At 48.5% G+C, this 16875-nt stretch overlaps 2 protein-coding genes and 1 long non-coding RNA gene across 6 annotated transcripts in view; 1 reads left to right on the top strand and 2 right to left on the bottom strand.

Moving 5' to 3' along the window:
* Window positions 1–7545, top strand: part of LIMK2 (LIM domain kinase 2) — a 32495-nt gene extending 24950 nt beyond the window's left edge. For both annotated transcript variants that reach the window (XM_033518139.1, XM_015643603.2), the window contains 6 exons: window positions 291–347; window positions 529–594; window positions 1405–1579; window positions 2957–3012; window positions 4791–4948; window positions 5501–7545. In XM_033518139.1, coding sequence (XP_033374030.1) covers window positions 291–347; window positions 529–594; window positions 1405–1579; window positions 2957–3012; window positions 4791–4948; window positions 5501–5657 — 669 coding nt within the window. In that variant the 3' untranslated portion in view covers window positions 5658–7545. The remainder of the gene's footprint in view (window positions 1–290; window positions 348–528; window positions 595–1404; window positions 1580–2956; window positions 3013–4790; window positions 4949–5500) is intronic.
* Window positions 1888–3248, bottom strand: LOC107211539. The gene is made up of 2 exons (XR_001524206.3): window positions 3161–3248; window positions 1888–2626 (listed from the first exon to the last, which is right to left on the bottom strand). It is a non-coding gene; the product is annotated as an uncharacterized LOC107211539 (long non-coding RNA).
* A 760-nt stretch (window positions 7546–8305) lies between the features above and the next one.
* On the bottom strand, window positions 8306–14886 carry PIK3IP1 (phosphoinositide-3-kinase interacting protein 1). 3 transcript variants are annotated; one of them, XM_015643609.3, is made up of 6 exons: window positions 14747–14886; window positions 14481–14597; window positions 14278–14397; window positions 12089–12274; window positions 11888–11966; window positions 8306–9913 (listed from the first exon to the last, which is right to left on the bottom strand). In XM_015643609.3, exons 1-6 carry the CDS (start codon window positions 14805–14807, stop codon window positions 9706–9708), a joined length of 771 nt encoding a protein of 256 aa, XP_015499095.1. In that variant the 5' UTR covers window positions 14808–14886; the 3' UTR covers window positions 8306–9705. The 3 variants fall into 3 exon arrangements, with proteins under 3 accessions (XP_015499095.1, XP_015499096.1, XP_015499098.1); XM_015643610.3 differs by having other exon boundaries at window positions 9355–9913; window positions 14278–14394; XM_015643612.3 differs by lacking the exon at window positions 14481–14597 and having other exon boundaries at window positions 9355–9913; window positions 14278–14394; window positions 14747–14881.
* Window positions 14887–16875: the final 1989 nt, after the last annotated feature.

Here is a 16875-nt window from a genome sequence, read left to right on the forward strand (position 1 = left end):
CACCTGGGAGACCTGTACTCAGTGAGTATGGACACCTGGGAGACCTGTACTCAGTGAGCCTGACTGTGCTGATGATTGTACCAGCCCTATGTACTTGTTATTAGTCTTGCTCTTTGGAGCTGTGTAGTAAAGATGCTTCATAGCTGAGGGTGAGCTTGAGGCAGGAAGCCTCTTCTTTCTGGGGCTGTATCGTGTGTTGCTGACTGCTGTAAGAGTCCCTGTTGGGAAGGAACTGCTGTCACCAGCTGGCTTGTAAGATGGTCCCTGACCACTGAGGATTTGTCTTTCAGGACCCATTCCCCTGGCAGCAGAAGGTCAGCTTTGCCAAAGGGATTGCCTCTGGAATGGTGAGTTGGACTGCTGCTCTGTTGCTTCATAACAGAGCAAACTCTGGGGTCAGAGTTAGTGCTTTCTGGAGCATGGTGTATGAGGGGCTGTGGATGCTGTCTGACTACTGGAGTTGGATTGTTGAGTCTGTAAATGCTCAACTGGGAATCCCTAACACGAGCTTTTCTCCTTCTGTTCCAGGCTTACTTGCACTCCATGTGCATCATTCACAGAGACCTGAATTCACACAATTGCCTGATCAAGCTGGTGAGTTACACCTCAGTTCCCACAGCACACTGCTCCTCTCCTTGGCATCTTTCTCTCTTGGTTTTCTCCGCATGATGTTCCCTCTTTTGTCAGGGTAGAACTGATTTCAGAGAGGCTTTGTGCCCCAAGCAAAGGAGCTTTATTCTGACACAGGATTTTCCAGACTGATCTAGCTTTCACTGTTTCTATGCTCTGTTCTCTTACTACCCTTCCTCTGCTCACAACTCCTGTAAGAGTCACCTTCTCAGAGTTAGTCCAGCTCTGTTCTTTATCTCAACTATAAGATGTTCTTTGTAGCTGTTTTTGGTTTTTTAGCCACTTGATGACTTTTATTGGCACTCAGGATTCAGACAAGTGTGTAGGTGTGTGCACATGGGTGTTCTCTCTTTTTTTTTTTTTCTTTTTTTTTTTTAAATGCTGAGTCACAAGATTTTTGTGTAGTTTCATTCCTTCATTCTCTCAAGCCTGCCCTTTTTTCACTTGACTTCAGACAACCCAGGATGAAACTCTAAGTTAATTCCTGACCAGGTAAAAGAGGAAGATCTAAAAGGAAAAGTCCAGGTCAAGTGTAGCCAAATTGATGGGATAAGTGCTAGCAACCACACAGGAAATAAGATGATGAAGGGAGGAAGTGATGAGTTGGGATCACGAACTGGGTGCCTTACACCTGTCTGGACATCTTGCTGTGCTCATGTGTCTGCAGGAAACCTGCATGGTTGCACTTAGACTACAGTTGGTATTGAACAGGAATTGCAGCCTCTTTGCTCCTAAAAGGAGTAATCAATGGCTTGTACTAAATCCCCTGTGCAGGATAAGACAGTGGTGGTGGCTGACTTTGGTCTGTCTCGGCTGATTGTGGAGGAGAGGAAGAAGCCCATGTTGGAGAAGCCATCTGCCAAGAAACGGACGCTGCGCAAGAGCGACAGGAAGAAGCGCTACACGGTGGTTGGGAACCCGTACTGGATGGCCCCAGAGATGCTGAATGGTAAGAGTCCAGCAGCAGGGAGAAGGCAAGGAAGAAGCCTGAGACAGGGTACAGAGATGACAGGATTACTGAAATTTTCTGTGCCACAGTAACAGCCAAATCTGAGTCTGTGGTTTTAGACCTGCTAAGGTGGAAGGTTTTTTATACACACAGAGGTCATAGGTGCAGTCCTGCAGTACCTGACATGGAAAGCCTTTCTGCCACCCCAGGTAAGGTTTCTGGCTTGCCAACAGGATTCAGGAGGGCAGTGGAAGTAAACTTTCTACAATCCAAATAAAAGGGAAGACAAAAGAGGCTTGAGATAAAACTGAACCCAAGATCAAGTTTTATTATAGCCTCATGCTTTGGAACTGCCCCTTGAAACAGGGAATCATTACTCTCTGGGATGAGGTGTTTACATGTGCTGTTGCATAGATCTAGGCAGAGGCCATCTGCTGCCAGGTTTGCTGAAGCCTCAGGATTCAGGTGGGAGTTGTCCAAGTGCAGGGAAATCTGGGTTTTGACATGCAGCCCTCAGCTGCATTAAGGTTGAGCTGAGATCCTTAGAGGAAAAGCTGCCCCTGCAGGAGTTGAGGTGAGGGTGAAATACAGAGGATACAATTTCCTCGTAACAAACAGGTCTCTCTGACCAGGTTGGGCAGGCTGAGATATCAGCACTGACCAGCACAGCCTACTTGGGAAGGGAGGACTGGGCTCCTCTCCCCCAGCTCAGTTCTCCATGTTGCTTTCTTGTGCACTGTTCTGTTTGCCTTTCCTCAAGGCCTCCAGCCCTAAAGGAGTCTGAGGCTGCTTCTCAGAGTTTGTCTCAGTCCTGGCATTTGTGAAGAGAACAGCAAAAGCATAGTCTGACATCACCTCTGAAAGCAAGGCTGTTTACCAGCTACTGGCTTGGGAGGGGCGTGTCTGTAAGCAGAGCATGGCATGCTGGAGCCTGCCAGCTTTCCCAGGATCAAAGTGCTGCCGGTGTGTAATTTATTATCTCTGCAGTCACTGCAGCAGGGACTCGCTGGCTGCTGCGGAAGCTGAGCTGAGAGCTGGCTCCATGCACTGTAGAGATGCACAAGAACAGCAATCAATGGAAATGGGCAGAAGCTTTCCACAGTCATCCTTAGCATTTGTTCAGACCTAATACAGTGTTGTCCTGTAATTTCTAAGTACAAGAGAGAAGCAAGCTTAAAATCTGTAATGGCAATGTAATGCACTTGGTCTATAGAGATTTTGGGGTGACTAACCCTGCTCAGGTTTAAGCCTTGCTTTGTCTCCTGTTTTAGGGCCCTCCAGGGGATAGTTTTAGTTAATTTTTGTACTGGCAGCTCCTGAAATAGCTGGATGGGTAACTCTCTCTTTACAGAACTGAATGTCTCATGTTTCCTACAGGACAGAGCTACGATGAGATGGTGGACATTTTTTCATTTGGGATTGTTCTCTGTGAGGTAAGATGAGGACATTACATGGCATATTTAATGGACCTTGTCCCCATCTCTGTGCACACATGCTATCACCCAGATCTCTGCATCTGAGTGTGCAGCCTGTGACCTAACAGCACATTATTAGTGAATTAGACTGGGAGAACAAGCTTACCCTGTCTCTGGTTCCTCAAGGAAGATAACTGTCTTGTAGTTTTCTGGTCCTGATTTCTTCCTGGACTGAAAGAAGCTGTAAAAAAGTTATCAGGTTCTGACTGAGCCTGGTATCCATTTGAAAGTACATATATTCCCTAGAACTGTAATCCTTTTTTCTTTTTCTGCCTCATTAAAGGAACAATCAGCTGCATAATCTCAGCAAATTCAGAGCCTCCACTGGGGATGGCACTTAACTTCAAAGAAGTGGAAACAAAAACCTCTTTGCAGGTCGATTAATGAAGCTTGCACCCTGAAGTCTGTTGGCTTAGTTTATTTCTGAGCCAATGCAGAATCTGACTGTTATATCAGGCTTTTCTATCTGCAGAATAAAAAGCAGCCCTTGAAAGCTGCAAGGTATTTTCAGTTTAAAAGGTGGGTATGACAGTGGAAATACAGATGAAAGGTAGGGTATTATGTGTAGCACAGCAGTTGCAGGAACACCAGGAGAGCAGAGTTTCATTTTCAGTGTTTGGATGAAGGGGACAAAGAAAATGTCTGTGCATAAATCTTTGTGGCCTCATCTGGAGCTCTGTTTACACTGGTCCCTCCTCTCAGAGAATGTTGTGGTTGTGAGTGATGGATTTAGGAACTTGAAAAATCTGTATGTGGCATTAAACAATTGTTTCATCTAGAAAAAAGACATATAAAAGGGTAGTGGCATATGAACATTCTCCTTGTCACCAAAACAATGATGCTAAAAAAAAAAAAAATAAAATTAAACACTCAAACAGATAAGGAAATAAACCTGCCAAAATACATAATGGGTGTTTCTGTCTACAGGATGTGGCTGTCCTGCTGAGTTATTGGCATAGAAAAGCCTGGGTGGTTATAAATAACACCCCTTCTATGATACCCAGTGAGGCTTTAAACCTAATGCTCTGTCCATGTGAAAGTTTGTATTGACCTTGTGAGTCTAGCTCACCCCACAGCTCTGAGGGCTCCTTCCCTCCCACATTTGTGCTGGAGGTGGTGAGCACTGGGGCAATGCTCAGGCAGGGCTTCCTTGTCCACCCAGCTCTTTACTGGCTCTCCTTTACTGCAGCCTCCTGGGTGTCAGTAATGGTTGTTCTTTTCTGTCCCAGCCCTCTGGCTGTGGTGATGGTTGAATCTGTTACTGGCAGAACAACTCAGAGGTGCTTTTGCCTTCCCAGCGTTGTTTAGGACAGGCTCTGTACCAAGGGGCTTTGCCTATGGTGTGGTAAGATGGTTAGAGAAGGAAGGGATGGGATGGTGAACATTGCCTTGATTACCTGCAATCAGAGGGGCTGCATCATCCCCAGCTGCAAGACACTGTGGAGCTCCCTGAGAGGGGCACATCATGCTGTGTCTTCTGGGAAAGAGACCCTGGGTAGGAGGAGAAGGCATCTGGGACTTCTTCCACAGCCATGGACACATCAGGAGGTCTTGAAAAGTGAAGTTTGTCTGTACATACTGCCATGAGCTAAAGGCTTCATTGGAAAGGAAGAACAGTGTTTCTGTTCTCTCCACCATAATACTTTGAAGGAGCCCTTGCCTGATGCAGAAGTTCCCTGTTTGTTAACACTCTAGAACTGTTGCAGTATTTAAGTACTTCTCTCATTTTTCCCTAGATCATAGGCCAGGTTTATGCTGACCCAGACTGTCTCCCACGCACACTGGATTTTGGCCTTAATGTCAAGCTGTTCTGGGAGAAGTTTGTTCCTGCTGATTGTCCTCCAGCCTTTTTCCCTCTGGCTGCTATTTGCTGCAGACTGGAACCAGAGAGCAGGTAGGTTTGGGGTCTGGTGGACTCCTCTTTGGAAGCCTGCAGGATGTGTCTGTATTCCCATAGCAGAACGGCTCTGCACAGAGGGCAGTTCCAGCCTTCTATGGGAATGCTCAAAGGCTTCCATGAGTGAGAGACCTCAGACTCAGCTGTTTGGGAGAAAGACTGCTGTATGGTGGAGATGTATGAACAATTCCAAGACAGAGAGAGTAAAGGAGGAATGATTGTTCAGGATTTCTGAGGTACAAAGAGTAGAGACAGACTTTGACAGTAAGGTAAACACTTAATTTGATTTCAATTATGAAACTTTTAGCTTCAGAACAGTGTTGCTGCCAAGTAGGTTCCAAAGAGCCAGACCTCCCTGATCACTCACTGGCTGTAAAAATGGGTAGCCCAGAGAAATGAGGGCTTTGCAGTCTTGGAAGCTGAATGGGGAGGAAATTATGGCCCTGTTCACCACTCTGTAAAGGGACCTGGATGGATGACTACCTCAGCCTTTCCAGATGCTGTTCTGCTTCCTCTTTCCTGCTCATGTTTCCTCACTGCTGCTTCTAGGCCCCCTTTTTCCAAGCTGGAAGACTCCTTTGAAGCTCTGTCTCTGTACCTGGGAGAACTTGCCATCCCCCTTCCATCTGAGCTGGAGGAGCTGGACCACAATGTGAGTGTGCAGTATGGGCTGAACCGTGACAAGCTACCTGAAAACACAACCTAGTCTGCTCGTCCTGCTGCCTGCATCACTTCCATTGGAGCTGGGATGAGCGTCAGGGAGGGAGATGCACTTCAGCCACTTCCAGGGCATTAACGGGGCACCACACTGTGCATCTGCTGCACTGCCTCTCTCTCCCCACCCAGCCTCCCTCCTCTTGGATATCCTGATTCACTGTGGATTTCTGGCATGTTTCAGAAGCAAAAAGGACCATCTCCTGCCAGCTGCACCTAGGAAAGCCTCTGAACACTATATTTCTGGCTTGAGAAATACTTCTCTGGCCTTTTCAGGCTTCTTTACTGTGGTGCCTTAGAACTTGGCTGCAAGCTGTGAAGCCACCCTGGCCTGTCTGCCAGGGAGGGAGTTGCTATAGGAGACTCTCCTAGGTAAGGACCAGCACTTCTGGAACAGCTTCTCCCACTGACTGCCCTGCCCAGAAAGCTGGGGAAATCTGACATCCAGCAACATGTCCCACCATGACAGCCCATGTATGTATTTGCATGTGTTTCCCAGAACAGCCCACTGAGATTTTGGCCTCTGACATGCATCAGAGGAAGGAGTAAAAAGCCCCAGGAGTTGGGCAGCTCTCCTGAAATACCTTGTCTATGGGGAAGCACATACGAATTGTTGTTTTGGTTTTGTGGGCTTTTATTCCTTCTCTGTCTCTGAATACCTCCAAAAGCCTGCCTAGAAACACTAAGACTGAGCTCTGCTTGCCCCTCCTGATGGCAAATGAGGCAGGCAGCAAATGAGCCACTGGAGCCACTGGAGACCCTGCGCCTGCAGTGAGTTTGCCTGCCCAAAACCTTAACCTGGGTGAAAGTATTTGAACCTGAATGTGTAGTTCTGCACTGGGTGTGGACATTCCTGAGTGCTTGAGCTCTTGGCCTGTGGGTGTGAGGTGATAGAAATGGTGACAGAAGGTGCTTGTCAGAAAGCCAAAGGTTTGAAGTGGCTCAGACCTTGGGCATGGACAATGGCAAAAGGGGACTTGCCCAAGGTTAATTAAAGGATGGACTTGTCATGAATAGAAAAGTGATGGAGAAATGTCCCATCCTCCCTGGAGTGGCAGCTGGAGAACTAATAATTCAGTTGCCACTACCTCATCCTTCCCTGCAGATTGTGCAAGCTGCTCCCTTTGAAGGTCCTTCTTGCAGCTGCTGCTGCTGCAGCACCTGAGCTGATTCTCCAAACAGAGTTTTTCCTCAGGGTCATTCCATGCTCTGGGGGGAAAAAAAAGGTCTTGGAGTCATTGGGAGGTGGGTAGAGGTATATTTTCTTCCAGTACTTCTCTTCTTCCTCCCTTGGTGGAGGGGGAAGGAAGAAAGCTACTGCTGCAGTAGCTCACGTGGTTGGCAGAACTGAACAAAAATCTGGATCAAGTTCTGCTCGTCTCACAAACATCACAGTTTAACTGGATTTTTAGTGTGCTCCTTTTTCCCTCCTCCTCCCTTCAGCATGGAGGTGGGGAATGGGTGTTAGTCTTTGCTGATTATTTGGTTTCCTCCCCCTACCCATGAGTTTAAAGTATTATGTAAAGTAACATGGGACCAGCCATCACCTGATATCAGGTATGCAAGGGGGGTGTTTTTAGTCTGTGTAGTGGTGTTTTAGAAACACTGGGGACTCCCTGTGCTGTGAGTCAGGCAGGAGCCTCTCTAAACTGGGTCCAGTGGATCCAGGATTGTTAATAGGATTTGCCCTTTCATTCCCCCTCCCAGGCTGGTTTGTGAGGGGACCCCTGAAGGGAGAGTCCTGGGTGATTTGTGGGTGGGGTTTATGAACTGTGATTTGCACAGCTCCACATTCTAACTAAATTAAAAAGCAGTAACTGTATGCTATTGAGAACAAGATTTTGTGGTCTCTGTTAAATAAAGCCGGAAGCTGTAACTTTCTCGGGTTTCTATTGTAGTCACAAAATGGCAACATCGAAACTGCCCAGATTGAGGTACCATGTAGAACACCCTTTTTGAGTCAGTGAACTCTGCCACATTCACAGAACTGCAGAAATCACAGTGCAGGGCTCTGTAGGACGATTTACCTGGAATGAGGGGACGGGAAGAAGTTCATTCATTGGTCGGTTTTTAAGGGTGGACCAGAGTCAGCAGATCATGAAGCCTCTCTCCATTTTCCTTTTCTAACCCAGGAATAAAAATACAGCCTGTCCTTGGAAATATCTCATTCTGAAATATGTAGTTCAGGGGACATTTGTGTTAAGAGAACAACTGAACCAAGGTGCTGGCTCTGGTAGTACCTCCTGTAACCTGCTGTGCTCTGTCTCCATTGCAGCTCTCAAGGGATGGAGCTGCTGTTGAGCAGCACCAAAGCAGAACTGACTCAGGTCAGCACAGGAAGGGGCTGCAACCAGGACTGTGTTTCCATGGGCCAGCCTGCTGAGTCACCCACAGCTCACACCCCCACAGATGCTTTTCAGGAACAGTGTCCCAGTCCAAGAGCAGCTGCTGGTAGCAGGGAGACAAGCTGTATGCCCCTTGTCAGTGCTGGTGAGTGCAGGCACTGCTTGTAGGAATTTACCTTTGGGCCTAGCAAACTGAAGTGGCATCTTCCCTTCTCCTCAGTTCAAAGTCTGAAACAAGCAAAGGATGCTGCTCTGGCAGGAGGAATGCACAGATGAGCCACAGTCCACACACGTCTACAGAGCATTCTTCTTTTAAGCTTTAATACAAGGTAGCACAGTCTGCACCTTCTCATAATGAGGTATTTAAAACATTTTACAAAGAAATGGTATTCAAAGGCATTTAAAAATAAAATATTTCCCTTTTCTGAATCAAACATTAACACTAAAACCCCTGTTGCCAAGTGCTGCTCCCTTTTAGGCCCACAGCTATAAAGCAGATGGCTGGAAAACTTACTTGAATGGCTTGAATCCCCTGAAGCGGGGACAGATGTTTCCCTGAACTGGCCTTGCCTTGCTGCCATTAGGGAGACACTGCAGCAACCATCCTTTCCAAACCCCCTGAAATGCTAATAAAAGTTGTTACAAAACCTCTCTAATAGGACCAGGCTCTGTAAGTAAGTAGTCTTGCTGCACAAGCTGAGTGTGACAGAGGCTGGGCCAGGAGCCACGCCAGAACTTCAGTATCTTACAGAGCAGCTGCCCTGTTCTGCCCTTAGAGCCAGAACTGCTGCAGTGTGATCAGGGTGACCTCCACAGCTTGGCCACTCTGTCCAACACTGGCTCTGTAGGAAGCCAAGGGAGTTCAAAAGAGGATGTTATCTATCCTCAGTATTTAACCTGCTGTAAGTAACTGAAGGGCAGTTTGTTTTCTTCACAACTATCTACCACTCACCCTTGCCTTCCTGATCTGTGTAAGTGAGCAGGAGGCACAGACAGACCCCCTGGACATCTACAACTGTGGCTGTGCATGTAGCACCACAGGGGAATGGAGAAGTGGCCTCAGCCCTGGAAGACCTGGATTTGTCAAGAGCTTGAGGAGAGCACTGGGGCTAAACATACTGCTTCTGGCCAAAGACATCCCTCAAATAAGCTCTTCCTTGGAAAAAAAACCTGATCCAGTAGCAGGATTCTGGACAGTGCTTCCAGCTCTCAGCCACTAAAGCAAAAAGGCAGGAACTATAATCAGAGTGTAATTATCTAGCTAAATCTGACATAAAGCTCCCCTCAGTCCCTGCAGTACTGTTCTCTCCTGAGGTTCCAGGCTGAAACTTAAGTAACAGTGCACACCGTTAAATAGGAAAAGAAGAGAAAAAGAGGAAGCCACGACCACACTCCGGGCTATGGGTTCTGTGGCCAGTTGTAAGCCTGGCCCATCGTCCCCCCCAGCTCCTTGGCACACCATGGAGATAGGTGGGAGGAAGCAGCAGGGTCCACCACACCAGTCCCCAGCTGGTCATGCACTGAATGGTGCCCCACAAAGAGATGATGAATAGCCCATTGTTCTGTTCCTCTGCATCACCTTCATCCGGCGTTCATCAAAAAGAAAACAAAATAGAAATGAACACACGCACCCCCTGCACTCACAGTGGGAAGCTGGAGGCTTTGCTCAGCCTGTAGCGCTCCTGCCTGAGCTGCTCAGGCACCAGGAGTCCCCGCCTGCCCCATGAGGGGGCCGCTGCCGTCCCGCGTGTCCTCCACGGGTGTCTGGTTGGTGTGCACCACAATGGTGTTCTCATCCACGAGCTCGCACGTGGGGTTGGTGAATGCTGACAGGGGCAGCGTGATGCGCTGCATTTCACGCTCATAAACCTTCTGTTCGTGCTTCTCCTTCAGGTCTTTACCCCTGCATTAAAAAAACAAAATACACACATGGAGTGAGTGCTGCTGCTTGGAGGGACAGATTCAGTAAAGCTGATAGAGTAGGGAAGAAGGGACTCTGCTCTTTAAGATAAACAAAGGTTTTGGCTGCATGCAAAGGGCCAGAAATATTCCCCACTGTAAGCAGAGGACCACAGCTGAGCATCTTTGAAAGACAAGCCATGTGAAGTCCATCCCTCTCTCAAACTGGCCTGTTCACTGACATTGCTGCTAATGAATTACTGTCAAGCCAGGCCCCTCCTTCAAACCACAAAGCTGCCATATGTTTTCTTATCCTTTACAGTCCCACAACACTGCCTGGTGCAGGCCCCGGGGAGAAGTGAGACAGTGCAGAGGCCACTGCTGTGGAAAGGAGCTTCTGTAACCTGCTTCATCTGAAACAAATGCTGGAGGTGGTGACAGCTTCTGCCTTTTGTTGCAGCAAATTAAGCTCTCCAGAAAGTATTAAAGTTGACTTCAGAGCTGGCCTCATCTTCTGTCACTGTAGCTATAACAGCGTAATGCCACAACTAGCTCCTCAAACCCACCTCAGTCTCCAGCCTGTTGCTAAGGGAAGGAACACCTCTGTAATTTGTGCTGCAGAAGAACTGCCTTGCTTTAAAAATGGATTTGGCATTAATAGCATGTTGTCTCCAGAAGAGTTATGTATATCAAAAACTACTAAACCCATTAAAGGTTTCTCACCACACCTACTACCCAAACCTGCCAGCTTGCACATGCAATTTTGAGATCAAGGCAAGGAGGGAGACAGTAAACCTGCACTACAGCCCTGCTGTGAGCTCTCTGTGACTGGAAAAACAAAACTGAATTTGGACAAAGCCCAGCATTGGTCTATTGCTTCCTCCTGCTGAGGATGGGAGAGAGGTGGGACAGGCACCACTCACTCCTCCTGAGGCTCGTGATCTCGAGCAGGCAAAGCTGCTGGGGTTTCCTGTCAGCGTTTTGGCTGCTTTTCAAAGCTGCCTACAAGCGTGCAGCAGTGGCTGCCGTTCCTGCCAGCACACAAGACAGCATTCTCTGAAGTGACACCTCAAATCACATTCCTCGACAAGCAGCGCTCTGTGTTTTGCCCCTTATGTAACACTCCTCCCTCTGCTTTTTTTCTATCAGCATTTATTATAAACACTTACATAAGGACATGTCCCAGCTTGGGAAAGGGCTCCTTCTGCTTGGTTGTGTCAGACTGTTGTCAAACAGCCAAAACATAGAACAAACCCTCCCAGAGGAGGGAGCCTGGCCCTTTGCTTGCTGCAGTGACAATCACTGCTATTTGTTAATCCTGCCCTCTCTTACAACTAAGCAGCTTTCTACTGCCACTACCCTCAAATGCTGCTGAGCTACAGAAACATTTCTGTCCAACAGAGTGAAGTGCCTGAAAATATAGTAACTGAAGTCCAAATCAAAACTGACCTTAAAATATACAGGAGCTTTGCTAAAATTAACTTTGACCAAAAAAAAAATGTGCTACCTGATAGTCAGCTTCATAGGATACAATGCATGAAAAGCAAAATAAAATTTGCCAATTGTTTTTCTTCTAAAGATAGACTAGAGAAATCAGGGGAACAGGTGGCCTGCTAGAAGGATTGTTCTTTTTCTGATCAAAAGAAACTTCCTGTGAGGGCACCTGGGATCTGCTCTTTCCAGTTCTGACAAAATCCAGCTCCTCTGGATACATCTGAAAAAGCCATATCAAGATGCACATGCACACACAAATATTAAATAGCGAAATTTGAAACTTTAAGTGAGACAAAATATCATAATAATGGCAGAAACTGGAGAACAGAATTAACTGTTCAGTAGTTCTTTCCTCAGTGTGACAAGCAAACTTGCTCAATGTGCCATTACCAAACACATGCTTCTCTCCCATTTCCTTGGGATCTGGTGCTCTGACATTCCTGCTCTATAAACACCAGGTTTTGAACACAAAACAGCCACTTACCTCTTATAGATGTATCCCAGGACAATGCCAGCTCCAATGGCAATGATTATCACCATCATGATCAGCCCCAGCACATAACCTGTGAAAAGGGAAAAAAAAGAGCCTAAATTAGAGGTAGCAGATCCAGCTATAATGTTGCTTTCAGAGCCTGTCTTGCCAGAATTACAGGACTGGATCCATCACGTGATCCTGGGTTTGTACCTAGTGTCCCTAAGTCCTTCTTTTCTTTGGAGTTCATCTGTACTCTCTGACTGATGCCAATGACGGGCTGCACCGCAGCTGCCTCGCTCCGGGAGGGCAAGGTATCAGCTGGTTCAAACACCTGCTCATCCTCCTGGGAAGTACCAACTTCTGCTGTAGGCACTGGGGCTGTGGTAGCTGTAGCATCTGTTGAGAGTGGGGAAAAAAAATATATATATATATATATATATATACACAACATACCAAGTATTTATGAGTGCTTCAAAACAATGTGTGCCTTGGGAGTGAGACAGCTCTAGACTGGTATCACTGAACTGCCTTCAAAGCACCCTGAAAAACACTTGTTTCCCCTTAAGTTGTTGCCAGAAATTCTACCAAAGCAGACGAGAAATGTACTCCTTCCCCCACTTTCCTTTGACATGAACCTATTTAACTAAGAGTCCAAGGCACCACCACAGATGAGAGAAGTCAGACAGCAGAATGAAACCCAGGTTCAGGGCGTGAGTCCAGAGGATGCACAATGACTTCGTTTAGCATATAGATCGATATACAGGCTGCAGCTTCAATCATGCTGAACAGATGTGAACAAGATTATGAGAATCTCCATCCCAAATCTCCCAGGAGCCTATTTATCTCTCTTCTGCCTCAATCTTCCTGACACAGGAAAGTCTGACAGGAGACTCCAGCTGGTATGAAAACAACCTGGGGATATGCTTGCCTGGCCCCTCTTTGCAGTGGTGTACTAAACTCTGATAGTCTGGGATACCATTGGACAGGCTAAGTCAGAGCAGCCCTCAGGCAGCACAGCCACTAAAGGACAAGCTCCTCCTCAGTCAAGGCCCCGAAAAAGCACACAAGGATACACGTTCCTTCCCAGCCCTGTTTTTTATCAATGCTCTTTCTAGTCAACAACATTGAAAGACTTTCAAGGTAGCTCCTTCTCTCATGACATAGTTTAAATGGAAGCTGGAGCACTGTAAAAGCTGTGACAGCAAGTAAGAAAGGCAAGAAAGTAGGTATCTATTTCCTGTTCTACACAACCCCCTCCTTTTTGGAAATGCTATTCACAGTATGCATCCACACCTGAAAACTCACTCCACCTGCATGTCTCCCCACAGCAGGCAGTAACTCCATGTGGATTTTCTATCTGCAGCCATTTTGAGTCCTCAGTGGAATGTGAAATGGAAGTAACAGAAGGGAGTCAGACAGGAAATCAGGGGTCCTGCACAGTAACTTCACGTAGGGTCAGCCAGGACAACTGAACTAATCTGAACTGTTGGGCCATGAAGAGGTCCCCACCCTGAGACACAAAAATATGAAACCTATTAAACATGCAAATGGCTGAAACGTCAGATAACTCTTCTGAACCTAAAGCTGCAAGAGTGTTTTGAGTAAGGATCTTGGCAGCAGAACTTTTTTTTTTGCTTCATCTTTAGTGAAAAGAAGGCAAAAAGAGCAAAGTGAAAAAAAGGGGAGGGCGTATGGGCGTGGGAAAAGTATTTACATGCAAGGATAGCAGTCTCGAGGGATAGTGGTGTGAGTAAATCTTGCAGGGCTCAGAAAGTAGTAAACAGTTCAAAAAACCCCAAGTGGTTACTCTGGTGTCAGTCAATACTGACACCTCCTCTCCCTGAAATAGGCTTCAGCTACCGTTCTTTTGGCAAACTGTTTCTCACTGTGACTATCCAGGAGGATGCCAGTGTTTCCATTTCTCACTGTCCTCCCTTCTAGTTCTCATTTTTTCCGCGTTCTTCCCCTGCACCCCACACTCGAATTCCCACTGGCAATCCTTTAACAGCAGGAAGCTTCTTTAGTCAGCCGTAACATGCCCCACAGCAACAGTCTACCCACAGCTCAGCAGCTCCTGGATGTCCAGACCTCAGCCTTTTGCAACACGGCTAGAGAGCGCTACAGTGATAAGTGAATTACGGGGGAGTGGGGGCTTTTCACAGGCCTCTTCTGGCACTAATGGAAAAGCTCTAGGGGCGGAGCACGGCATAGCTGGGAGGCAGATGTGCACACACAGGCGGGGGCTGGAGGGGAGCCCTGGGTACGCGATGTTTCCGAGGGAGGTGCTGGCGTAGCCCGGGGTTGTTTGTGCTCAGGGGGGCCCCCACCCTGGTGACAAAGCAAGCCCCCCGCAGCAGGGAGGCCAGGAAGAGAGGGGGGCCGGCGGCGGCCGCTCTTACCTGAGCACTGGGCGATGTCGCAGGATCGCCGCTCGGGGATCCCGGTAGCGCCTTGGATGTAGCACCAGGGCGCGGCGTCCCCGTCGGGGTTCCTGCAGCTGTTGTGGTCCTCATCGACTGCTAGGGAGCAGCGGGGCCGTCAGCGCGGCCGCGGCTCCCTCCGCTCCCCCGAGAGCCCCCCCCGGCGCGTCCCCCGGACCCACCTGCCGGGAGCGCGGCGCCGGGGCCGCTCCGCACCGTCAGCCAGTTGAGGCACGGGGCGCCGCCGGAGGCCACTTGCCGGCTGCCGCGGTAGGACGCGCCGTTGCCGCGGAGGCACTCTGCGGAGAGACGAGCCGAGCCTTGCGGGCGGCCCGGGCAGCCCCCGCCGCTCCGAGCCGTTCCCCAGCACGGCCCCCGCCTTCCCCGCGGGGGTGTTCCCCCTCCCGAGACGGGCCTTTGTCCCCCACAAAGCCGGGCCGCCACTCACCCTCGGCGCCGCGGGCGGCCCCCAGCAGCAGCGAGCCCAGCAGCAGCACGGCGCGCAGCATCCTCGGCGCGGAGGGCGAGGAGCCGCCGCCAGCCCGGCCGCGCAGCTCGGCTCCGCTCGGCGCCGCGGCGAGACCTGCCCCAGCGCTCCCCTCCCCGGTAAACAACCGCCGGGCTGCGCTTCCCCCCCCGCCCCGCAGCCGCCGCCGGGTCCTAACGCTGCCGCCGCCGCCCGCCCGCCCCCAGGAGGGGAAGGGGCGGCTGCCGCGGGGCAGGGCTGGGGCAGCCGGGAACCTGCTGCCGCAGAGGTTCCTTGGCCCCGGGACCGAGCAGAGGGCTGGGTGCTCGGTGCTTCGGGGCTCTTTGGCTCGAGAACTCCGCGTCCCTGTGCTTTTCTCCTACAGTCGCAGGAAAAGTCTTAAACCAGAAGAGAAGACTTTCCACACGGAACTACGCTTGAACCACACTGCCTGTGGCAGGAAAAGTGTTTATCTTCAGAGACCTAAAACTGCTCTCTCTCCTAGAGGATTATCACAAAGGACTAAATCCTGCTGTCCTTATTCTGCCTTTGGGTTCCCTTTTAGCTCTAAAGAGAAGTTGTGGAGGTTACACACTGCCACGGAGACTGTGCACCTCCACCTTAAAGGAGTTTATATTCTTGCCTCTGCTAATCCATTACTTCTCACTGACTCCATGTACTTACTCTAAGAGCTGTGCCTGCTTATAGAAAAATACAAGGTAAACGGCATGAAGATGGTTTAGAGTAGTTGTATTGCAGGCATCCAGCCACTGTGATAAAGCCTCTCTGCAGACATTTCACACAGCTTACAATAGATACTTCTGTTTCTGAACATGCCAAGGGTTTCAGACAGTGCAGTTCCAGTGCCTGTACACAAGCATCTGGAGTCCTCAGCACTGTTTCTATTTTACACCAGTGAAAAGCAAGCCACTGAATAGCTGGTCATGTTCAACAATGAACTTGCAAAGGCAGCCTGGGAAACTGATGGGTTTGTAGCCAAGGCACAGGCCTGCAGCACAAGGTGCTATTTCTGGCTTTCCCACAGAGTTCTTCCTGACCTTGGCCAACCTGTCTGCTTCACTTCTTTGTGCTTTCCCTTCCTTTCTGTTACATGAGGTACAATCAAATCTTCCTTCTTAGAATAGGACAGGGAAGTTCCCTTCTTTTAAAGTTTTTTGAAATCACATGGAAACCACTGAACACGTAAGAAGTATTTCTATGCCAGGAAAGCTGCTTCAGTGTTTGATGAATCACTTTTTAAGGCAGTCCTGGCTGGAGCAGTGGTCTTTCCCTTCCACTCCCAGATGTTTCCATCCTGGCAGTGCTCTCTGTCAGGCAGCTACAGGTAATTGTATAACAAACTTGTGCAAGTTTCTGACCTAACCCAACTTTTGCTCCTTTTCCACCAGGTCATGAACACTTCAAGCCCTTTACAGCCAGGTCACCTGCTGCATCCAGTCCACATTGGAGCCACAAAAACATAGATGTACCAGCATGATAGATGGGTAATGAGGGAACTGGTCAATTAAGCAGCACTACCGCCAAGTATGAAACCACAGGTCTTAGCACACATTTGTGTGATTCACACTTTAACAACATGATTTACCACTACAGAAAATTTAGTTTAGTAATGTCAGATTTAAAAAAAAATGGTTGCAAAAAATCAAAACAGGAAACCAAAAACCAACTGTATGTGCCAGTGCTACTGACATCACCAGCTAAGATGCAGCCTTTGTGCCACTATACTCATTGTCTGCACAGACACCCTGTTACTGCATTCCTAATGCTCTCCAGTTACTCTCTGTAAAGGCAAGGCTAACTGGAGTCAGCAAGAATTTTTAATAAGGGCTATTCAATCAAGCTGCCTGTTTGTAATAGCTCTTCATCACAGATTTTATGGAACAAATTCCATTCAGCAGAAAGTGCAAGGCCACACATGCATCCAGAGGCACTGCCTGTCCAAAACTGCAGATGGATGCCAACCTGCACAATTAATTTATTTTTGCTCATTTCATGATACTAATGCTTCCATGCCACCCAGCACAGAAAGCACCTCCTTCTGTACAAACTGATCCAAGAACTGCAGTAATCTCTGTGGAAACAAATCTCAG

This window comes from Parus major, chromosome 15 (genome assembly GCF_001522545.3).
Source record: "Parus major isolate Abel chromosome 15, Parus_major1.1, whole genome shotgun sequence".
Lineage (NCBI taxonomy): Eukaryota > Metazoa > Chordata > Aves > Passeriformes > Paridae > Parus > Parus major.

Coding starts and splice junctions, on each gene's coding strand:
- PIK3IP1 (XM_015643609.3), bottom strand. CDS start 14,807: ATGCTGCGCGCCGTGCTGCTGCTGGGCTCGCTGCTGCTGGGGGCCGCC. Junction 14,598..14,746: donor GGCCGCCCGCGGCGCCGAGG/GTGAGTGGCGGC, acceptor GTCTCTCCGCAG/AGTGCCTCCGCGGCAACGGC. Junction 12,275..14,277: donor CGACATCGCCCAGTGCTCAG/GTAAGAGCGGCC, acceptor CACTCTCAACAG/ATGCTACAGCTACCACAGCC.